This window comes from Vulpes lagopus, chromosome 4 (assembly GCF_018345385.1).
Source record: "Vulpes lagopus strain Blue_001 chromosome 4, ASM1834538v1, whole genome shotgun sequence".
NCBI lineage: Eukaryota > Metazoa > Chordata > Mammalia > Carnivora > Canidae > Vulpes > Vulpes lagopus.
Genome location: NC_054827.1, coordinates 41,342,863 through 41,366,099, shown reverse-complemented (window position 1 = coordinate 41,366,099; position 23,237 = coordinate 41,342,863). Strand labels below are relative to the sequence as shown.

Here is a 23,237-nt window from a genome sequence, read left to right as displayed (position 1 = left end):
AGGGGTGAAGGAGGGACAGTCTGCAGGGCTGCACCAGAGGGGCCGACACCGGAGGAGCTGAACAGAGGATCACTCTCAGTGTGGCATGGGCAATGGCAGCACTGTGGAGTCAGGACCCGCCTCCTGGAAGGAGTGAGACCCACCCATGTCTAAGGGATTTCACTTTCTGTTACTTTTGAGAATATTCTACTTTAAACCTTTTTTTTTTTTTTTTTTTTTACTTTAAACCTTTTTAAAACATTAGTAAAACTTGGTCATGGGAAAGTACACGTGAATAACAAGTAAAGCAAAAAGAAAAATGGACATAAAATCATGACCACGTGATGAGAGGTCACCACAATCAACATTTTTAGTGTCCAGTTTTAATTATTTTTGTTATGAGCAGACACGTACATGTACATACGTATATATTAAGACAGACACCATGTTGTCACAGTGTGAAAATACTTTATAATGCATTTTTACTGACTGTATTACAACCACCTCCCGCGTCAATACGTAAACTTGTACACAGGCACTTTTAACTTTTTAATGTACGTTTCCAAACAAAGCCAAAAGTGGGGACAGGTATGAGATACATCCCCAGCTCCAATAACTGGAGACTTCTGCAATCCTGCCTCCCCTGGCTCCTCTGCAATGCTGTTCATGCATCTCTAATGATAAACCTCCACCACTATGGCATCCACGCTGGCTGTCAAGCCATCCCATACCCAGGGCTTACCCACTTGAACCCAAGTGCACCACTCTGCTGCATGGCTGTACAATCAGGCAATCCTCTGGTGTCATGGATTACTGCTTAGTTATGTGTGGTGCCATTTATTCTAGTTGTTTCTAATGTTTATTTAGTGTTTTGCTACTCTGAGGAACTGAAGTTAAATGTCAACACATATATCCTAAATTGCTGTAGAAGAATTCCTAGGTTCCAGTATGAAAGTATGGAAAGCACTTTAAGGCTTCATTATCTGTAACTACATCCCCCTTCCAAGGCTATGCCACCAACTCTGTAGGACTGTGTTGATTCACCCACACCCCACTGCTTACCTACTTGAAACTACATTGTGTATAAACCATGATTTAAGTAACGTATTTTCTTATTAAGATACAAGTGTTTTTAAACTTAAATGTAAAAGCATGTGGGAACCCTTAAATGCTTAACTCAATAAAACTACTTATCAACCAGTAACATCTTTCATTAAGATATAAGCGTCTATAAACTTACGTGCAGAAACACATGAAGATGGCCGCACGCTTAACGCACTGACACTAAGCCACGCACCGGGTGAGGTGTGCAAGAGCTGAATTTCTGTGCACCCGAAACTAGCACAGCACTGTATGTTAACTAACGGGAATTAAAATAAAAATTTTTTATTTAAAAAAATTTTTTATTTTAAAAAATGTTTATTCCTTATTCTAAAAATCATTCTGAAATATTTAAGTATTAAATGTTAAATCAATCCTCCCACAGTAAACATAGATAAGTTTTTATAGCAGACTAGACACTTTTAATTTCTTGACTACCTGTTTCAAAAGAGCCACAGAGCTGTCTTAGGAAAACATCAAGTCCAGATATATACCAAAATATTTATAAAATACATAAATAATGCAAAAATTCAAGATGATCCAATAACCTACATACAAAATAAGGTTTGGATATTATTTTCCAAGGTAAAAAGATGTTTGTTGAGATAAAATATGAAATATTTTAATTCTGTTAATAGCAAAAATAAAACCACTGCCATAAATAGCAGTCGCAGAGCATTTTAGACATCAAAGGGAAAATGCCACACTTAGTGCTGGGAGCCACCGCGGCAGCCCTGGGCTGTTGTCTGCACAGGGTGCTGGCACCGCACACATCACGAATGACCTGCAGCAAAGCAACGCTGAATTGAATGCCTTTGCTGGGGCTAATTTACCAGCTAAGTCATTCCAATTCTTGGATCCTCAAAATTACAAAGTATTAAATGTTGCGGACTCAGGCACTGGTGTGGTTCTGTCACATGGGCACACTTCATACGCCGAAGCCTGCAGCGGCCACAAGCCAGTCCTTCCCAGTAACGACGAGCATCCTCTGTCCTGTTGATTTTGTTACTAAATCCCTCCATTCTTCTCCACTTAACTGAACATTTTTAAAAATTCAAGAGTATGAAAGGTAGTTTTGACTACCATTCAAACATTTTCTTTGTTCATTTAAAAAAAAAAAAGGAAAAAAAGTATTTGAAGAGATGCAATTGGCTTTTGTGTGCAATCAGCAGATCTGTCTGACAAACCCACCCCACTCATATACTGCTTCTTAAATTTATCATTTGGCTCCTCAGAAGTATTTGCTCACAGCTATAAAAGCTATAAGGACTTTGTTTCCCTTCAAACTACCACTTGAAATCAAATTTTAGCCATAAATTTACAAGATACTAATACAAAAATAGTATAACCAAAGCATATACTTCTCTTAAAATGTACAAATATAATTTTTTACTCAAATTTTAAGATTCAAATCTGAAATTTTCCCAGTAGACGTTTCTTCTTAGGATTGTGTGGCTTACTACGTTAACAACCACACACACCAGCTCAAAATCTGGTGTCAGGAAACCAGCCTAACCACACTTAGGGATGAGCTCTGCTCAGTCTCAAAATCCGTGGGAAAGGGGTCTCCTGGGCGGGACAGGTTTGTACCAGTCCCAAGCTGCACACACGAGGCGGTGCCATGGCTGGGTACCACACACACCTCTCTCCCCACGCAGCAGTGCATCCACATGGGAAACAGGATGACAGCGCTGACTTAGACTGAAGGCAGTAAGGGAACACGGAGGGGATGCGTGGAAAATTAGCTCACCATAAATATCCTGCCCCTGACTCTCAAAGTTGTAAGTAACTGTTCTCGGGAGGAAGAGTTTGATTTCCAGAAAGCAGTGGTTCTCACTCTCATGGACCCCAGAATCACCAGGAGGGCCTGACACCGATAACGGGACTCCCCACACCCTCGCCGGGTCCTGATTTACGAGGTCTGGGGCAGGCATACAGTCTGCATTTCTAACAAATGCACAAGACAGGCTGATGCCGCTGACCTGGGGACCCCACCAATGCTCAGAGATAGGAACCCTGTAATTACCAAGATAAATGAGCTTTCTTTTTTTTTTTTTTTTTAAATGAGCTTTCTTATATCCTAAATTACTAAAATGGAAACGGTATTGAAAACTTCACCAAATACACACTGACAAAGTTATCCTCAGTACAAGGCCTTTTTTAAGACTGTGAAGGGGACTAAAAATACGTATTTTCCCAAATAAAAATGAAGTTTTACTAGATTTGAAAGGAAACTCAAGGGATTCAAAAACCATTCCCATTTTCTCCATGAAATAAACCCCAATTTCTTTGTAGGTAGTGGTCACATCTGGCTTAGCATCGAAATGATAATCATCTGACATCCTCTGTGGAATGAAGCCGGGTGTAAAAAATACAAACTAACAGAACCAGCTTTTGTACATGGAATCTAATAATTAAATTCAAAGGAAACTCAAAATAATATTTGATTACTGGAAATACTTAAATGACGCACGAGAAGGAAAACGTACGTGAAACGCTTACCCCCTTTGGTTCTGGAACAACCAGATGTGTGCATTTCTTGTTGAGGTGCAGCTGGCAGTCGCCCCCGTAGAAAGTGAGCAAAGCCCACAGGGCGCTCCTGTCTGTGGACGACACCTGAGCGAGAATGACACACCAAGCTTCTGTCACACATTTCAGTCTACGCAAGTCTATTTAATACTAAAATACACTGTAACGTCTTAACAAACTCTGCTGTATCTACTTTTCTCTCTTATTAAATGAAATAAACCTAAGGGTATTAGTGGGAAAAATAGCAGATGAGCTTTTAGCTATTTGCTTATCATGACAAAAACTTTCATTCCTATCATGATAGTTCTATAGACATCTTTTTTGCCTTGTCACCAAATGAATAGAAAACACATATCCACACTCCAAAAAAATGAATGGAAGATTATTTCAACAAAAGCAATAGGGAAAAAAAAAAAAAAAAACAGAAGGAACTGGTGCACCATTCCATCCTTACAACTGTCATGTATTAAAATGTTTAAATACAACAGCAGTTTCAAAATCACTATGGAATTCCTTACTCATTAACAGATAAATACTAATTATGAAATGGATAAAATAAAAAGACAAAAATAGTTATTTGTAAGCTCAGGGTAAAACATAAATATTACTTAACACATAAAAGGAAATAAGGCAAGCATAAAAGGAATAATTCTTATGCTTGCATAAGTGATGAAGTCGACTCCAGAGAGAATGGCTCATGTTGGAAAAGAGGCTTTCACTATAACAAAAATAGCTACCATTTATTGCCTGCCTACTATGTGCCAGGAACTGTGCCAAGTGCTTTGTATATACTCCTAATCCTTATAACCGCCACTCGAAGTAGGAATCATTCGACCCATTATATAGATCAGGAAACAAACTTACAAAAATTACAGCTGATCAGAAAAGCTGGCTTTTAAAACCCAGGTCTGTCTAAACCCAGGCCTACTTGTGTTTTCCCACTGTTCTATCCTTCTCTAAGGGTAGTTACTACGAAAAGTAATTTTTTTTAAAAGATTTTATTTATTCATAGAGACAGAGAGAGGCAGAGACACAGGCAGAGGGAGAAGCAGGCTCCCTGCAGGGAGCCCCACGTGGGACTCGATCCCGGGTCTCCAGGATCACACCCCAGGCTGCAGGCGGCGCTAAACCGCTGCGCCACAGGGGCTGCCCCCAAAAATAATTTCTAAAAAATAAAATTTTAGAGTCTAAGAGACAAAAGAAACAAGAAAAGGTGTGCTAATTAATTCTAAGATTATCATTTAACAAAGTTTGCTTTTTTCCTGGATAATTTATATAGATTGAGGGTTATAATAACTGTTAAGAATTCTGAACTTTGTCTCAAATTAATTCTATAAAATATTATAAACAGTATTTTTTAGAACCTGCCATTATTCAGCTTGCCAGAACTCTTAACATTTTACATCTACTTTCATCCAGTGTACAAATGTTCCTAGAAATTATTTTGCATTCCACACTACTGTGACTGCTAACAAGAACACATTAATTTTATAACATCACCCTGAAAAATCACTATTTTATATTTCTTTAATTTAGTTAGTCACTGTCACATTTCAGAAGATTGGACCAGAAAATTGTTGTTTTTACTAGAGGCTTTTCACAAAAACATTTATCTCCTGCAGCATTTGGAGAGGTGAGGTTTAATTACAGGATAATACAGACTACTCCAATGAATCGTTAGATCATCTCTATTAAAAACAAAATTAAAGAAACATAAGCTCAACATGCCTTCTCCGGAGAGCTGCAGCCGCAGGTCAGTTACATGCAGCCCCAGCTGTACTGACCGCAGTGAGCCTAGTCCATGGCCCTCCCCAGCCTGCATCACAGGCCTGGGTCTCAACAGGCCTGGAGAAGTATATTGCTGTGGAAAGAACATTGGTTGGGAGAAAGGGAGACCTGGAACTGATACACGGTCTCCAAAACTAGTTCCTGTCAACTTGGGAGAACTTCCATGAATCAGATTCTTCATCGATGCACATCTGGGTTAAATGACTTCAAACATCCACGCCAGCTCATTTAATGAATCTGTATCAGAATAATAGTTAAGAATGCTCTTTCCACACCAAAATGTTAATAATAGTTATCTAGTGGTGATGGAATTATGGGGACATTTGTGTTTTCATTTTTATACTTTTCTGTATTTTCCAAATTTTCAAGAGTGTTAATTTTATAACTGGGGAAAAGTGCCTTCCTTTAAAAAAAAAAAAAAAAAAAAAGAAAAAGAAAAAGAAAAAAGAGCAATCTTCTCATCATGGCTAACAAAGCCTGGATGTGATCTCGATACCTTAAGACCAAAACCCAACTCCTTCAGTGGTGACTCAGGCCATCCTGCCCGCGTGGCTGCCAACCACCTAGAGCTGTTCCCACACACGTGTCTCAAACCTCAGCCATGTTGGTGGGACACTCCTCAAACACACTATGCTCTGGCTCTGTGCCTTAACCACCCTCAACTCCCACCCCACTACCAGTGTCCCTGGACTCCCACAGCAAGCTACACAAGCATCTACAGGCTGGGCACGCTCCAAAAACTGCATGCTTCCTCTGCCCACTATGCTACCCACTTAAGAATGTGGAGCAGAGGATGGTCACCTCATCCACGGCCCCCAAATGAATAAATGCTCCCTTCATACCAATCAGGTACACCCTTCCTTCTTGGGAGGTCTCACACAAGTAGGACCCTCCTTGGTTCTAGGCCCCCTGAATTTGTCCTTGTCCCATCGTGATTAGAAACTATAATCATCCTGATTAAAGATGGGGGTCTCACTAAGAATCACAACTTAAACATGTTTGATAGTTCTCACAGTACCTAGTACAGTGCAAGGCACATGGGTAGGCAGTCAAGAAATATCTGTTGATTGAGATACAGAATGGAAAGGGCTTTTATTTTTAGTCCTCAAGATTTAAATTACGACCTTGGCCAGGCTCTCCATCAGACTCTCGACCTATCCCCCAAACCTACCCAGCACATTACAACAGGGCCCCAGCCTGCATCAATACCGGGTCAGGAGAAGGCAGATGGTGTCTGTGCTTCTCAGCTTCTGCTGGCACAAGCTCCCTTCCCTACCTCTCCCTGGGAGAGCTCTGGAAGACTCCAACAAAGAGCTCCAGCTTGTATCAACACCCTGACGGGGAAAAGACAGAAGGTCACTGAGAGCCACCAAGCAAACAGTCCTTTTGTAAAGGTTGGGGGGTCCTGCCTGGGGTGCGCATGTGTGGGTGCAAGTGCTCAGAAGAAGGTGCAGACACCAAAGAGTCTCTGCATGATGCAGACAGACCACCTTGATGGCTCCGTCCTGGTACCATCTCCACACCTCGTACCCACTTTTACCTCTGTGTGTACTATAGCACACAGTGTGTTCACATGTCTGTCTTCTCTTCTACAATGTACATTTACTGAGGGGAAGACCTCCTACACCTTAACTTATGTGCACCCCTCGGCACTGGGCCTGTCACGAAAGAAGTATTCATCAGGTGTCTGTTGCACCAAATCCCCTTAGCTGCATGATGTGCACCTTGTGTGTTAATTCATCTTAAAAACTAAATTAGCATGTCTTAGCAACCACACAATATCAGTGTCCCCAGTGCACTTTTCTTAGCCAGGCTCTTGGCATGTGAAACACTATCGAGCAAAATATTGCCCATCTTTATCTGATCAATCATCATGAACTCAAAAGCACAGCTTTTTATTATGTGATCCCATAACACGCTGAGGATTCCAATTCATCATCCTGAGTGATGAACAGTGTACTAAGTGATCCATAAAGATCATATGGATTCTGGGTTCCAATTTTTATTATCTAATGAATTTGTTAAAAGGACATAAAAACACTATCAAAAGGTCCTTCTAAATTCACCTTCTGTCCAGCACAGATCCGGCCACTGCCCACAATGAGTTTCACACCTAGATCATCTCTACAGGCTGGGCCGCTTCCCAGACCACACCGCCCAGGGAAGCCTGCTCTCTACCTGCTTCTTGCTGCCTTCCCTAGGCTCTCCATTCTCCTCCTCCCTGCCCCTCCACGGACTACACCTGTTGTCTTCTCAACCCGGAACCTGAGCTCCACATGGACCGCTAGGCTGGCATGACAGCCACCAGGGCAATCAGCCATGCTGTGTCCCTGTCCAACATCCATGCCCCTCCTCCTCTCCCGGGTCACAGGCAGGACCGAGGGGACCCACGAAGCTATGCACAACTACCTACTACAAATTCGTGCTCCACATCTTTACCTGAGGGGCTGCTCTTTCCCAGAACTAAAAACTAATTACATCTTATTTCATCCTGCTATTACCCTACTCCTCCCTCCAGTATCACCTCTATTTAGGCTTAAATCTCTTTTCTTCCCAAATCTCCTTCACAGCATGCTACCCCAGGTTCTCTTCTTGAGTATGTGCCTTTCCACCTTCCCCTAAGTGCAGCTAATTCTCTGCCCTCATGTCACATCTCCACGGCCCCCTATCTGGACAGCTGATCCACACCTCACACTCAACATGTTTCCAACCAACTTCACCATCTTCCCTGAAAAACCTGGCTCCCACTTCTGATCCCCAGCAGTGATGCTAGCTGGCACTTCCCCCGGGCTCCTGGTCTGACGGAGGACATCACCTCAGTTTTATTTATTTATCACATAATAAAACAAAAACTGGAGGCAACTCCTGTAGGACTTGGCACAGAGGGGCACTGAGGGCACTGCCTTCTCCTTTGTCCCAAGTCACCAAGCCCTGCTGATTCCTGTCTGGGAACATCAGCAACACAGCAACATCCTGAGTCCAAACCTCTGCTTCAATTCCAGTACCACACCTCTCCCTTCCACCAAAACTTCCATCCCCTCCCTGCACTTGTGTCCTGCTACTGCTCCCAGACCAGGTGCCCCTAAAGGACTGCAGGGATTTTAACTTTGTTTTTCTGTTTTCCAAATGTCCTAAGGTAAATATGTGTAATCCAAAATTAAATATTAAGAAAAAGGAAAGCATCCTTCTGGCTACTTTAGGGAGCTCAAACTCCAACATCTGTCTCAGTTCCCGAGCTCACCATCCACGCTGCTTTCTTTCCTCTGCCCAGTGAGAAAACGCCTTTGTTCCCTGCGCCCTCCTCCTCTCTTTCCATGCAGCTTTGCCATGAATGCACCCCTCCTTCCCCACTTTTTCAGGCCCCTCACATCTGACATCACACACACACACACACACACACACAGACACACACACAGGCTTTCCTGACTTTGCTGTCCACACTCATGCCTGCTCTCGTGAACTCACACTGAGATCAGGCCCACGGGACTTAGCACATCACACAGTAGGTGTTGTGTGTACTATAACCTTTACATTATGTATCTAAAATCATGTTCCATTTATCATACCCTTTGTTAAACGTAATTATTGTTTTTTCTAAGACTAAAAGTCTTCTCTAATGCTAAACTCATAGTTAGTATTTAATAATAGCTAATTATCAAATTTAAAACCCTGAAATCATCATATACTCACATATTTCTGATTTTCTTACTTATTTCCCCAAGTCAGGTCTGCTACATATCATGTCACTGTGACCTTGCTCCCTGAAAACACCTCGGGACTCCCTGCCCTAGCCTCTCCCTCTCTCTTCTCACTCAACTTGAACCCTCTGGATAGGGAGCTCTGAATTTCTGAACCCATCAATCCAAAAAACAAAAATGTAATTACACGCAAAATGCACATTTTAACCAAAGTATATTGCGTTTATGCATTAAGGAATAATAATAATAAAATGTCTTCATTTTTAAAACTTTCCTGACATTTATTGTACATTTGGAACATACAGAGAAGTATAAGGGAACAATGAGACTCACATACAGCCACAGCACCCACCATTAAAAGCTTTTCATTTTAGCCAACTTCAAAGATCGTTATCATTATAAATACACATTTATTGCAGAGATGTGAAAAGCAATGAAAAATACAAATACCAACAAAATTCCTGTTCTCAAAAGAGAAGAAAAAAAAGCCAGGATTTCAAGGCTCCCTATTAAATGAATAAAGCAAAAACAGTAAGAGAGAATTTTATAATTTCAAAGAACTTCAAGAATTTGTAAGAGATACAAACAAAAACTGAGTCCACCCTCCCTGAACCTGCTTACTGTGTGAACAGGGAAAGGGTCCAAATGAGACAGGGCGGCCGCTGCTGAACGAGCTCCAGGACCCATCAGCACAGAGCACAAGGCTGTGGCTTGCACCCTGACCTCTCACTTATCGGCCCTGAAGGCCCTTTCCTCAAGACTTCCACAGGATGGGCCACATGCTCCTGACCACGGTCCCCATGGGCACAGGTCTGAGAGGGCACATAGCAAGGAGCACTGCTGACCACACCTATCCCCATCCTCACGCTAAACACATCGTCCTATGCGATTTCCAAATCTGCTGAATTTGTTACAATGGTTTCTACAGGCTGAGGGTTTCCTAGCTGACAGTGCAGGGGACACAATACAACTTAGAAATACTGAATATTCACCTTCCCACTACTTAGATACCCTACCGCTGACATTCTGGTCCCTCCCTTTAGACATGTCTCATGTATTTTACTGGCTTACTGTAATGCCACACACCTGTTAACGGCCTGCTTTTCTCCCCCACTGAAAGCTTTTACCACCTCTTTCCATACTTTCATAAAGCAGCAATTCAAAACTGGCTACAGAGTTAGGCCATTGTACAAGACATAGAACAGGTTTCTGAACCATTTCCAAACACAGGATGATCTGATTTTTTCCCCAATTTTTCCCTATTCTACATAATGCTCCACTGAACACCATTATCCATCAATCTGCCCTTATTTCTACCAATTTGGGATAAATGTCTAAATGTAAGAGAACTGGAAGAGAAAACAAAAGGAGTATTTTAGGGCTCCCGACACTGTTACTTCTGTAGAAAACAGCCGCACTATCTGCACTCCTGCCAGCAGGGAGGGGAGCTTGTCTGCAGGCGTACCAGCACCAAACACAGGGTCACAGATTCGAGAAGTGGAAATTCTCATCTCAGTGTAGTAAAATATTCATGTCTTAGATTATAAAGTGTGTCAAATGTTTTGTCACACTTGTAATTCCTCTGTAGTAAGTTGTAAGTTCATTTTTCTGCCTTATCTGAGATTTTATTTCTCTTATTGATCTAAATGAGCCCTTTATTTAAAAAATCATTTACCTTTATGACTGAATTTTTCTTGTCATCTTAAAATAATTTCATTTTTACTATTTTTTGATATTCAAATTCCGTATCTTTGTAACTCTTTGGATTAGAAAGACCATTTTCACCCATTAAAATTTTAAATCTTAAGACCAGGCATGGATATTTAAATAATGATAAATGTGTCAAAAGGTCACACTGAATATGCAGTTTAGAAAAAAACTTCTTTAAAACTGGTTCACCAATGGGTCATAAATCCAATCTCATAAAAACCAGGAACTATTATGTGTGAATAACATGAGTGAATAACATGGTTGTAACCATACTTACCTGGGAGAGACAGGCAGTGATTCCAAAAAAAATCTGACATGACTCTGGAGAAAAACCATTTACTCTGTTTGATAGTTATTAAGATTCCAATTAAATGAGATTAGTGCAAGCTGCATTTTGCTATGACACAATCCACCCCCCTCCCTCTTACTGGATCCACACAGGAAAGAGACTTAGATTGACCAAGGTGACACAGGTAGAGCAGAGAAAGGAGCAACAGGCAGCACAGAACGAATGGGTGGTTCTGTGAAGCGCATGCTCTGATCCAGCATCTCCACTCACATGGCCAATAAAGTGGGCACAGCACAATCACAGGGAAGCCATCGGACCTCTGAGCTAGCTCACTGTACACAATCAAACACACACAGATAGATTTATACACACATACGGCACAGCAATTATTTTAAAAGCCAATTAAAAGTCTTGAGTTTATCTGAGAAAGAAACATTCGTGGGACTTCTGTTGTACAGTACAGAATCTCTCACAAAAGAACTTGAGTTCTAGTCTTATAACCACTGCTAATTTTAGGAACTTGAGCAAGACCAACTCTGAGCTTCAATTTTCCCTTTGTTAAAACAAGAGTCAGAAAATACAGTTATCAACCCTCCCAGCTCTGATTGTTAAAATTCATTCAGAAGAGCTGACTGGGTGCCCGCCACTGGGCATTCGGCTTTACACACACGACACGATACAACCTCTAGGTGCCTGTACTCTACAAACCACTCAAAGTAAACACAATGACTGTTTTTAAAAAATTTCTACAATTCAAAATGGGTTAAAGCATTACTTTGTTCTCCAAACAAAAGTATCCCCCCTGAAATAAGAACTAGGAACAACAGACGAGACTGAAAACTCCACTGCGATCTAGAAGTCCTTTACATAGCCCTGCTAAGAAACCTCACAAAGACGGGAGCCTGCCCAACTACAATCTGCTCTGCAGGCCCCAACATCATACCTTCAGCCCCATCACCCACCATCTATCCATCCTCCTGCCTTTACCTTAAGGGTTTCCTACTTGCAAAGACCTGAGGAAACATCAACAAAGTCTAGAGTGTTACCCCCAAGCCTCAGGCCCTCCTCCTTTTGTGTCCCTCCAAGCTGCTCTTCAACAGGCAAATAGAACTGTAGGGCAATGATGGCTTCTCAAGGAATCCTGTGCAGAGAATAAATGATCCAGAACAAGAAGAACTAAGCACTTATCTTCAACCCCCACCCCCTCCCCAGCTTTCTTCCTGTGCTTATAAAGACAACAACTCCCAAAGATCCACGCGAATGAAAACTAAAAACAGGAACTGATTTAACTCTTTAAATTATGAGCAATCTTAGAACGTTTGAGTTGCAGATGCTGAAGTTCTGCTTACAAAGGGATGTTTTCTGTGTATCTGAGGCCACCTATAAATATTTCATATAAAAAGGTTCCCTCCAGCTGCATCAGTTCAATAAGTAAAAATGCACTCACAGGAACTGTCTGGCATAGCTACAAAACAAGAGGGTGAAGAACATCATCCCCTGTTGGAGTCTGCAATTTTAACATCACTGTATGTTAGCATGTGCCCTTACAGGAAGTGACTTCCACAAGCAGGTTACATGTGGAGTGACTCTCCAGTGAGGCTCCACACTGCCAGAGTGAAACAGACGCCGTGACACTGTTCAGGACACTGAACAGCAGCTGACATCTCACACAAAGGCAGGAAGGCCTGTGCTCCAGAGCCACACTCAAGAAATGATGAAGTGAAGGACACAGGCATGGGAGGGAGCTCCTCGAGGGCAGCAACGAGGTCTTCTTGACCTCTCGTTTTAGTACCCAGGCCATAGCAGGTGTCAACATGTGTGTTAAATAAACCTTTTATCCAACGTAATCAAAAAGAATAATGATGCATGTAACAAAACTAACAATGTTCTGCCGTTCTCTTTCCCTATCTACCGTCCAAATAACTCAGGGTTTGGTTCAGGCAGATTTACAATTTTAGAAATATTCTACCTAACTGGACATCACAAAAGCTGTCTGTTCCAGAGACAAGAAAACTGAGGTCCAGAGAAGCAGACTGTCTGAGATCATAAAACCCACTCCCAGGACTAGAGCCTGTGCCCCCAGGTTCCAGCCCAGAGAAGCTCCCCCACAGCTGGTGCCCTTCCCTCCAGGGGAGATGACATAAAATCTGACAGAGAGTAGAAAACAGCAGGGACAGAGAATGCACACACACAAACTGCCCTAACTAATGAATCCACTTAGTCATCATGTGAGTCTTAACCCAGCATTGTCCTTCCCCTCTCCCCTTCCCCCAAAAAGGATACGGCAGCAGAGCTCCACACTGAACGGACAAGATCACCCAAGATGGCTGAAAAAGAAAATATGAACTCAAATCAAAAAATACTTTCAATTTATAATCAAATGACACTATTTCACCAACATTGCTCCTGGAAATTAAAAGCACCCAGATTATAAGTATTCAAGTAGTAACAATATCAAAGATTAGTTATCAATGGTCAAGGTGATTGGAATTCTGCTATAGAATGAAACACTACCAGATATATTTTAAATTACTACATACAGAAACTTAAATTTTAGGTGTAGACACATTGCTGCTTCAGCATCTACACCAGCTAGAAACTGTCCTCACAGCTGGAAGGACAGGGACCTGAGAGCCATCTCCACTCCCTCCCCACCCCAGGTATATCAGCCGCTGTCTGGTTCCTTTCTTCAATCTTGAATCCAACCAAGTGGAAATTCAGTTGTTTTTTAGTAAATCCCAATAGATATAACATTTGCAAACCATGAAGAGTATTTCTGTCTGGTAATTTTTTATGAACTCCAAAATTCGGATTAGTTATAAAACCTTAAGCTTCATTACCACCTTTTTCGGTAATTAACATCTTTGAAAAATTATCTTACATTTCTACATGTAATTTTCAAAGTTACATTCAACTATGTAATGCCCCATTTAGCCAGCTGAAACTTCCAGAAACTTCCACCCACTTAAATGTACATATCTAGCTATTATTCATGCATCAACTTATTCATCAAATATTTATCGAAAATCTATTTGGTGCCAGAGATGGTGCAAGGCACTGCAAATATAACAATGAAGAAGAAAAATGTAGCCTTTGCTCTCGTGCAACCAGTGCTCCCCTAATGATCTTCACACTAGCTTTGTCACGTACACCTTAAAACAACTTTAGAAAACAAAATCCCCTCATCTTTTTTCAGCAATCATTTGACACCAACAATGTGTCAGCCTAAGTTTATAACAGTGGGTCTTCCATGAACAAGGTGTAGGACTACCTGATATTTTATAAAATAAAGATTGGCTCTCCTTGGGACATTATTTTCATGACAATGATTTGGTTATTTGGCAAGCATGCTAACCTACTGGATGAAGCGCCCCAAGCTGAAAGAAAGCATTTAGTGTTACTTTCCATGCATTCTATCCAATGTGTCTTCACATTTTATTTTTTGATGATCCTGGGATAAATTCAGTGAAACTGAAGGAGGCTGGCCAGCATCAGTCACCCAATATTGGCTTTGACTCTCATCATCATGGGGGCCAAGCTGTTATTCTGCACAGTAACACCCAGAGCCCTGTGGAACTCCCTGGCTGCAGGGCTGAGCACCAGGTGGGCTTTCCAGAAACAGCATTTCTATTCATCCCTGAGTCTGAGTTTTCAGAGCCTCGGGCAATGCGCTGTGCTATGATTTGGGCAGGTTAAGGTGTGACTTTTCTCAAGAACACTGAGAGAGGTGCCTCTGAGTAGGAGTGTGACCACAGAAGGAAGCAGACACTCTGGAAAGGCATCCCTTCCAACTACCACGCAGCACACACCCTGGTAAGTGTCCCTCTGAAAACCTGAGGGAGGGAACAAGTATAGGTATCCCCGTTTAAGCATTTAGGGCTAGTCATAATGCCCACTCACAGATCCACCCTCAGACCCTCATTCAGAAGACTCTACATAAAATAATGCTGAGTCAGGGGCACCTGGGTGTCTCAGTGGAGGAAGCACCTGCCTTCCGGTCAGGTCATTATCTCAGGGTCCTGGGATCGAGCCCCACATCTGGATCCCTACTCAGTGGGGAGTCTAGTCTCTCTCCCTCTCCCCTCTGCTCCTGTTCTCTCTCACTCACTCATGCTCTCTCTCAAATAAAATCTTGAAAAAATAAAAAATAATGCCAAGTCTGTAAGACATACCAGTAACCGCAGAAATGGAGAACTAGAAAAGCATAGTAACAAGGAGTGATTTATCCCAAAGGCAAATAACAGTATGTAAAAATAAGCCCACTATAAGTCAGCATAACTATCATTTCCAATGATGTCCTAAGGCCACTGAGAAAAATATTTCCATTTAAAAAAAGTTTTGGTGCCTAAAGATGCAAGTTTTAAACATCTATACAATTCAAATATGTAAATGATACACTGTCACTGTGCATAAAGATGATTTTTAAAATGCATTTGTCAGATTCAATAAGTTAAAGGCCAAGGAATCTGTGCTTATAGAACCAGGCCTCTGCCTCAATCAGCCAAATTCGGCCTAGGAACTCGAGGGTCTAGCAGCAGCAATCTTGGGGTACACACACACTGCTGGACAAGCTCTCACAACTCCATCATCCCGTCATGGGGCACTGTAGTCCCTGGACAGGACAGGCGCTGTCACAAATCACAAGCAGCCTGGAGCTGTGAAGCAGATGAAAGATGACTGTGCCTGGGGCCTTGTTTCAAGCTACTACAGGCAAAGGGGAAGAGGAGGATGGGGGTATATTAAGCTAGATTGGCAAAATGGTGATAATTATAGAAGCTGGGTAATAGGTATTTCATGCAGCCTTATTACAGCCTGACTTTTCCAGAAATACAACGTGTAAAATGAAGAAGACTGATTTTTTTTTAGCTCAGAATTCTAGCAAGGACTGATCACCATTTTGAAATGTTATCTCCCAGCTGGCGACCCAGCCTATGAGCTCTGGGGACCAGTCCACATCCATGGCAGTCACTTCACATCTGACCAGTCCCGGCAGCTCACCTTTTTACCCCATCCTTGTGGACCTGTGCCCAAGGATCTACACATTGAAATACATATTATTTATTTTCTTTTCTTTTTCTCCTTTACGTTTCAGTTTGGGCAATTTATATGTAAATATAAATGCACATCCATGTGTACATATGTTCTAAACTATGTGTTCTGTTACACGCAAATAAAGAGAGAGTAAAGAGGGTATTACAAAGTGCTTGCTGCAAGAAGGGATTTGAGTGTCACCAGATTTAAGAACCACTGCTCTAAATGGTCTGGCAACAATGACTCTGGCCCCAACATTTGTCAGTAAGGCTGCCCTTTTAAGTTTCATTCTGCAACCTACACAATCTACATGAAGTCACTGTCCTGAGACAATGAGCTCCAGGCTGCTGAGGGAGTGCAGACACTGTCCCCATGGCTAAGGAGAATGGAAGCAAACCAGAGACAAAAGCAGGGTCCCAGGGAGGTAAGTGCACGAACCCACAGCCCACTGCCTGTCATGAGTCTGTCTCTCTTATCAAGTGGGGTCAGGTGAAGGGAGCAGGCAACCTGCTGACATGTGGGCTTCACACAGGAGCTGGCCACAATGAAATAAGCCATCTAGTGCAGGATCGTGACCACTCTATTTCAGTGCTGCAAATTAATAGTTACTCTGACCGAAACAGCCGTCTCTGGAGAGTCTGGTTTCTGAGAACCTTCTCGTGAGACAGATCTGCTTTCAGGTTTATTTTCAAAAATCAGATTTCTAAGCCTGCAAGGCAGTTTCAGACCCTGGGTACCGATAAGGTACAGACTTCCCAGGGCTGGTCAGCTTCTTTGTATCCCAGCCAAACTTAATGGCAATCTTTCCTAACTCCTAGCCTCTCTTGTTATTAAACCACAATCACTTTCATTCTGATTTTAAGGCAAAGTATTTGACAGCCTAAAAAAAAAGTGGTAATCGAACTGAACTATTTTAAAACAAATAAATAATACCTACGATTAGAAAAAAATTAAGGGACCAAAACTACAAAATTTTATTTCAAAATATGCATTTAACATCAGGCATTTAACTATGAGCAGCAAGAGAACAGCAGTGTGCAGATCAACAAAATCTGACCATGTCACCTACCTGAGCCGAGGCCTCCACTTTCTAAAATAAACCACCCAGAGTCAGCTAGATAGTGGTACCAATGATGGCCACTGGGTGGACAGTGTCCCAGTCATGGTGACCAATGTCAGAGAGCAGTTAAACAGCACAGCAAACCAGGACAGGACTCGCTCCAACGTGTCTAGGTGGAAATTAAGACCACTTGCTGTAGTAGGGATGGAAGTGGCCTGCTCGAGTCGTCACGTCCTGACAAGACTGCCCACTTGGGATCGAGCACACTGTCTTAGGAGTCCCCAGTGCCCAGCGCTGGAAGACGACACACCCATTTCCTGGACACATCCTTGGCGTAGAGAGCTGCAGGCAGAGATGAACCAGGGCCACGCCATAGCAGGTGCATGAGCTGAGCCGTTCAGAGTTACCTGCAACGTGCAGAAACCTTGCCACAGCATGATTTAATGCAAAGGGCTTTATGCTGCAGTCGGTTACTGGTGTGTTCAAAGAGCTCTGATGGCCTGGCAGCTTCCCATACAAGACAGTACTTCGGCAAGACCCTGTATCGATTTCAAGGCATACGATGAAGTGTGTAAAATTAACAAGATTTACTACTGACCTTAACTACAGGTAAATCAAAGACTTCACGAGCTTCTCCAACCTCAGGGTTATCCCCGTCTTCTGAGATTATGTGTGAGGCTAGCGCATTGTAGGACACTTCCTTAGCTTTCCCAGCTTTGAGAAGCTGGATAACCTTCAAAAAACCACACAAATTAAAATGAAAAACATTGCATTTCATTCCTGATTTCCACAAATTGTTGTGAATGAAAATGCTAATAAAGACATACCATATTCACCACACAATTAATAACCTTTTACTGAGTCATATGCAATCAAACATTTGAGAGCAGAGGAAAGCAGCAGATCCCAATCCACTGACCAAGTGAGCATGAAGGCTGTGAGCTGGGCACTAGGTACCGTCTCTGTCCTGAGGACTGAAGATCTGACAGGCAGCCAGGACAGTGCTGAGAGGGCAACCAGGCTCAACCCTCAAGGTTTAGGAACAGGTAGTTTCATCACAAATGGGAAATTTTCCAGAAAAGGAGCTACAATGAGCAGATTCTTGATGAATTTAAGGACTTAGTGAGACAAAAATACATGGGCTATTGGAGGGGAGAGAGGGTAGCAGCATTCAATACACCGGACAGGTGATAGGGTCCAACAGTCATGTGCTACACACACATGGATTTTATTCTCCTACAGAAGCGTCTTCTGGAGCGACACAAGGGTTCTCAGCAGGGAAATGATATGACCAGATTTGCTGAAAGAAGAATGGACTGCGTTTGAGATAACAGCAGGAATCCAGGGTCACAGACCAAAGAACTATCACTAGGGGTTAGGAAGAAGAAACAAGTGCCTGGGAGAGGTAGGAGTGCAAGAAAAAAAAGCCTGGGGACACAAGAATAGCCTCCACTGAGGAACATGTTATGAGCACACAGGCGAGGAAGAAAAGTACTTTAGTCTGGGGCACATCCTTCCCATGCCAGGTGGAAGGGCTAGGAAAATGCCTGGGCCCCCACCAGATGGCAGTCAATGGTGGCCAAAGTTCTGAGAGTGAGGTCCCCAGGTGCAACGCAGTAAATAAACCGGAGGCTACTCACAGGCCAGAGACTTCAGGGACAGGTGCAGGTGAGGGCAGAGCCTGAGGAGCCCAGGTGCGCACCACATAGGAACGTGAACTGATGCCCACAAAGTTCAATTTACCCACAAGGTGGACAATTTTTTCAGGATGTTTTATTGACCATCCAGAGGTAGCAACTGGGACCAATGCTCAGTATTTGTTTAGTAAGTGAAAACCAGTAGGTGTAGCCACACGTCACCTCCAAACTTCTTTAGTTTTCACATCCACTCGACTTGACCCACAGAAAATGGTACCCTCCTCTATCCACCCTCCAGTCTGCATTTCCAACCCTACCACATTTTTTAGGAGTCATGAGATTTCAATCTCTCCCCTTCCACCCAAGAACAAAGAAGGCCTCGCTGGTCCTCAAATGCACTCACACACCTCCAGGCTCCTTCTCTGCTTCCTCTTCCTGACAGATAACTTGGAACCGTCCAAGATGTCTTCACTTCCTGCTCACTCTTCACCCACCGTCACCTGCCTTTTCTACAACTCTGCTGAAATACTAATTTTTTCATGGACTTGAAGGGTGCCCAAACTTGTAGCTTCTTTATAATCTTCACACTACTGAATCTATTACTAGATTTAGCTCATGTCACTCTGCACTAGGTGTACTGATCACCCTGGTGTGTTTCAAATACATCAATGCTTCTGTTCCTCAGCACACATTTAACACGAAAAACATCACCTCATCCTATAGATTTCGGGGTATAGCTCAACACCCCACTGATAGGACAACTACTTTAAAAAAGTTCAGGGGATCCCTGGGTGGCTCAGCGGTTTGGTGCCCGCCTTCAGCCCAGGACGTGATCTTGGAGTCCCGAGATGAGTCCCACATCGTGCTCCCTGCATGGAGCCTACTTCTCCTTCTACCTGTGTCTCTGCCTGTGTGTGTTTGTGTGTGTGTCCCTCTCTCATGAATGAATAAAATCTTAAAAAAAAAAAAAAGTTCAGTGGTGCCTCTTCCTAAGCACCTCAGCATTTATAATTTAAAGTCTGTCCTTGCCACACCTACCACCCTACACCACCATGTCTTCAGGTGTGCTCCTCATCCCCAGCAATGAAGGGTTCTTGAGAGGGATCAGTTCTTCTCATCTTCAGTCCAATGCTTTTAACAGGTGCTAGATGTTCAATACACATGAACTTTCTGAATCCTTATTTATAAGATTCAGGGAATCAATGTTCTGGCTCTAAATCATTTAGAAAATCTACTGTTTCACATCAAAGTAGTTTGCCAAGGACATTTTTAAGCACTTAGATTTGACTCATAGTTGAGCAAATATGGTTCCAATTCAGCTCATTCCAGGTTTTAAGTAACATTTGATTCAAGTCCCTCATAAGAGCCAAAGTCCTAAAATGAAATAAAGAGAGTAGGAAGGAGGTGGGGGAGAAGGTTGGATAGTCAAAGACAGGAAAATTATCAATACCGGAAAAAGCTGCCACTGTTACAGGCATTCATCATGATCTCTATGGGTTCAACACCGGTTTACCTTTAAATTCAAGGACCAGTCTCTTCACCCTACAGTTACAACAGAACAAGGGTCCACCCTGAAAGTCACACAAGGGAGTTTAGTTTACTAAGATACAAACAGACCAGCCTCTACAAGGTCAAGACCAATCAACCTTCCATAATTCTTTCCGTGCCAACCAAGATCATTGGTTAAACACCTGTCTCCACTCTTGAGGACGAAGGTCTGATCACCTGGCTCCAAGTCTCTTCACCTCCAAGCTTAGCCCTCATAGCATATAAGCCACCCCAGGTAATTTTACCTGCACAAACTTTAATAAAAAGAATATTGTGAAGATTCACCTGAAATAGATATTCAACTAAGATTCACTTCCACAGCGCAAGAGTAACACCCTGACGTTTAAACAGATGTATTACGGGGGGGGGGGGGGGGGGGGGGGGGGGCTTGGAAAAAACTGTATCTTTTGGTATGAGCCTGTTAAATGTTCACAATTTTAGTGCCACCTGGATATCTTCCACATTTACTGTTTAATCCCAATTAGGAAAATCAAGAAATAGGAATTAGAGGGTTTCAAACGAAGCACTTCCCACATGATTGCAGCTGCACAGCCCAGCCTTGTGAGCTCTGGTGGCTGGCCACACCAGGGGCTGTTCACTACACCCCAGCAGCCTGGACCTGGGGTTCCCACCTGAGCTCCATTCCCTTCACCTTGTCCCCACTCTCGGGCCCCCTGTTCTGGGAGCACAGGCACATGGGGTGGGCAACAGGAAGGATGCTCCTGCTCCAAATCTGCCTCAGAAAGAAGCAAAGTAGCAATTGGCTGAGATGGCAGATGGGTTTGGGGGACTTACCTATGCGACAGGATGCCGGACCCCCACCAGGCAGAGGCCGGAGACGTGGCCCCCCCACCCGATATCCTCCCCTCCTCTGGTCAGGAAGCAACCCCCTCTACATGTCGTCCCCTCCCTGGCTGATGGTCCCAGTAGGGCATGACCCAGATCTCCACGCCTCCCTTCATGCTTCCTCTAATCGTGGGTCCTTTAGACCCCTGTGTCCCAGCCTCCAGGCCGCGGGTCTAGAAGACGGCCCCCAGGTCCCCTGCCGTAGGTCCCCTCCCTGGGTCCTCTCCCGAAGGTCCCTAGACCGCCCCCCAGGTCCCCTCCCTGGGTCTGCTTCGGAAGGTCGCTCCCCTGGGCTCGCCGGTCGCAGGTCCCGCAGGACCCCCACCCCCAGGTCCTCCACCTGCCCTCCGTGGGTCAGCTCCCGAAGGTCCCCAGGCCGCCCCCCAGGTCCCCTCCCGCAGGTCCCTTTCCCCCGGCCCCTCGGCCCCCCAGCCCCGGGCCTGCTCGGCGCCCGGCGGCCCAGAGTCCGCGCAGCCAGGCCGGTGGCCGGGGCGGCGGGGCCCAGACGTTCTGCGGCCAGGCGCGCGCCCGCGGCGGGAGCAGGGACGGGACGGGGACGGAGACGCGGCGGGCGGAGGGCGCGGGCGGGCGCGGGCGGGCGCGGGCGGGCGCGGGCGGGCGCGGGCGGGCGCGGCGCGGTACCTGCGGGTCGATGTCGCCCACCGCGTAATACTTGACCTCTCGGAACATCTCCTCGGGAACTTTGGGCGCCGGGTCCGACATGGTCGCGGTGGCCGGAAGGCTCCGCGGCGGCTCCCGCCCCGCCCCGCGGGGCCCGCTCCCCAACGGCGCGGCCGGGGCCCGGTCCTGCGAGTCGGGCCCGCTCCCCCGCCCTCCGCGCCCCCGCCCGCGCCGAGCGGCCCAAGCGCGGGAGCCGCGCGCGCCCTGCGGGACGCACCATCCCGCCGGCCGCCGAGGGGGAGCGCCGAGGGCCCGGCCGCCCGCCGGCGCCGCCCCCCACCTCCCCCGCGGCTCGAACCTCCGCGGGCACGGCCCCCACGAGGCCCGCTCCACACACCCGGAACCTGGAGCCGCCGCCCCCTCGAGAGGCGGACCCCGAGGACGCGGACAAACGCGCCCCCCCCCCGGCGCGGTCCGAGTGGGCCGGTCCCGGGAAAGAAGGGAACGCGGAGGCCCCTCCCGTCAACACGCGCGGCCGCTCGGGCTGCGCAGGCGCGCGGCGCGGGGGGCGGGGCTTGCGGCGGGCGGCGGAGGCGATGGCGGCGCGGGGTAGCCTCGGGCCCGGGAGGGGCTCCCGTCGCCGCCGGCCGCCCGACGGGACCGAGGTAACGCCGCAGCGCCCGCGGGCGACAGAGGTCGGGTCGCGGGCGCTCGGTCCCTGCCGAGGGGCGGGCGCCGGACGGCGTGCGGGACCGAGGGCGCCGCGGCTGGCCGGGTTCCTGGGCCTCGCCGGTGGGCGTCTCGCCGTCGCACCCGCAGCGCACTCCTGCCGAGGGAGGCCCTGCCCCCCCACACACAGCCCCCGGCGGCGGCCCGTCGTGACGTGCGCGTTCTGACGTCACCCTGCCGGCGCCGCCCTGACGTGTCCTCTCCCTGATGTCACCCGGCGGCGCCGCGGACACGCAGCGGGCTGCTGTCACCTGCTGAGTGGTCAGCGTTCTCGAGTCAGTGCGAGTGCGGTTGGTTTTTTAAAGACCCGGGAACCTCCGGAGTTCCGTTCTGGGGTCTGCCTGAGCTGTGCGGTCTGCGGGGACGGGCGCTCGGGGCGGAGCAGGACCGAGTGGTGGGACCGGGGAGGGGGGAGGACGAGGCAGGATAGGGAAGGATGGGGAGGACGGGAGAAGACGGGGTGGTGGGACTGGGGCAGGACAGGGCAGGGTGGGGGAAGATGGGAGGGATGAGGAAGGTTGGGAAGGATGGACCAGGACAGGGCAGGGTGGGGGAAGATGGGAGGGATGAGGAAGGTTGGGGAGGACGGAGCAGGACGGGGTGGTGGGACCAGGGCAGGACAGGGGCAGGGTGGGGGAGGATGAGGATGAGGAAGGACGGGAAGGACGGAG

The 23,237-nt window shown here is 45.7% G+C and overlaps 1 protein-coding gene across 4 annotated transcripts in view; it reads right to left on the bottom strand.

Annotated features, from left to right (window-relative positions):
* PAXIP1 (PAX interacting protein 1) overlaps positions 1–22,302 on the bottom strand; it is a 50,255-nt gene extending 27,953 nt beyond the window's left edge. For 2 of the 4 annotated variants that reach the window (XM_041752011.1, XM_041752010.1), the window contains exons 1-5: positions 21,859–22,165; positions 17,784–17,918; positions 13,378–13,421; positions 11,083–11,146; positions 3,583–3,696 (exon numbers count right to left, since the gene is read on the bottom strand). In XM_041752011.1, the coding sequence (XP_041607945.1) occupies positions 3,583–3,696; positions 11,083–11,146; positions 13,378–13,421; positions 17,784–17,918; positions 21,859–21,939 (438 nt within the window). In that variant the 5' untranslated portion in view covers positions 21,940–22,165. Of the gene's footprint in view, positions 1–3,582; positions 3,697–6,568; positions 6,732–11,082; positions 11,147–13,377; positions 13,422–17,783; positions 17,919–18,104; positions 22,166–22,195 lie in introns of those variants that run through there. The other 2 variants (XM_041752014.1, XM_041752013.1) reach the window with 2 other exon arrangements.
* Positions 22,303–23,237: the final 935 nt, after the last annotated feature.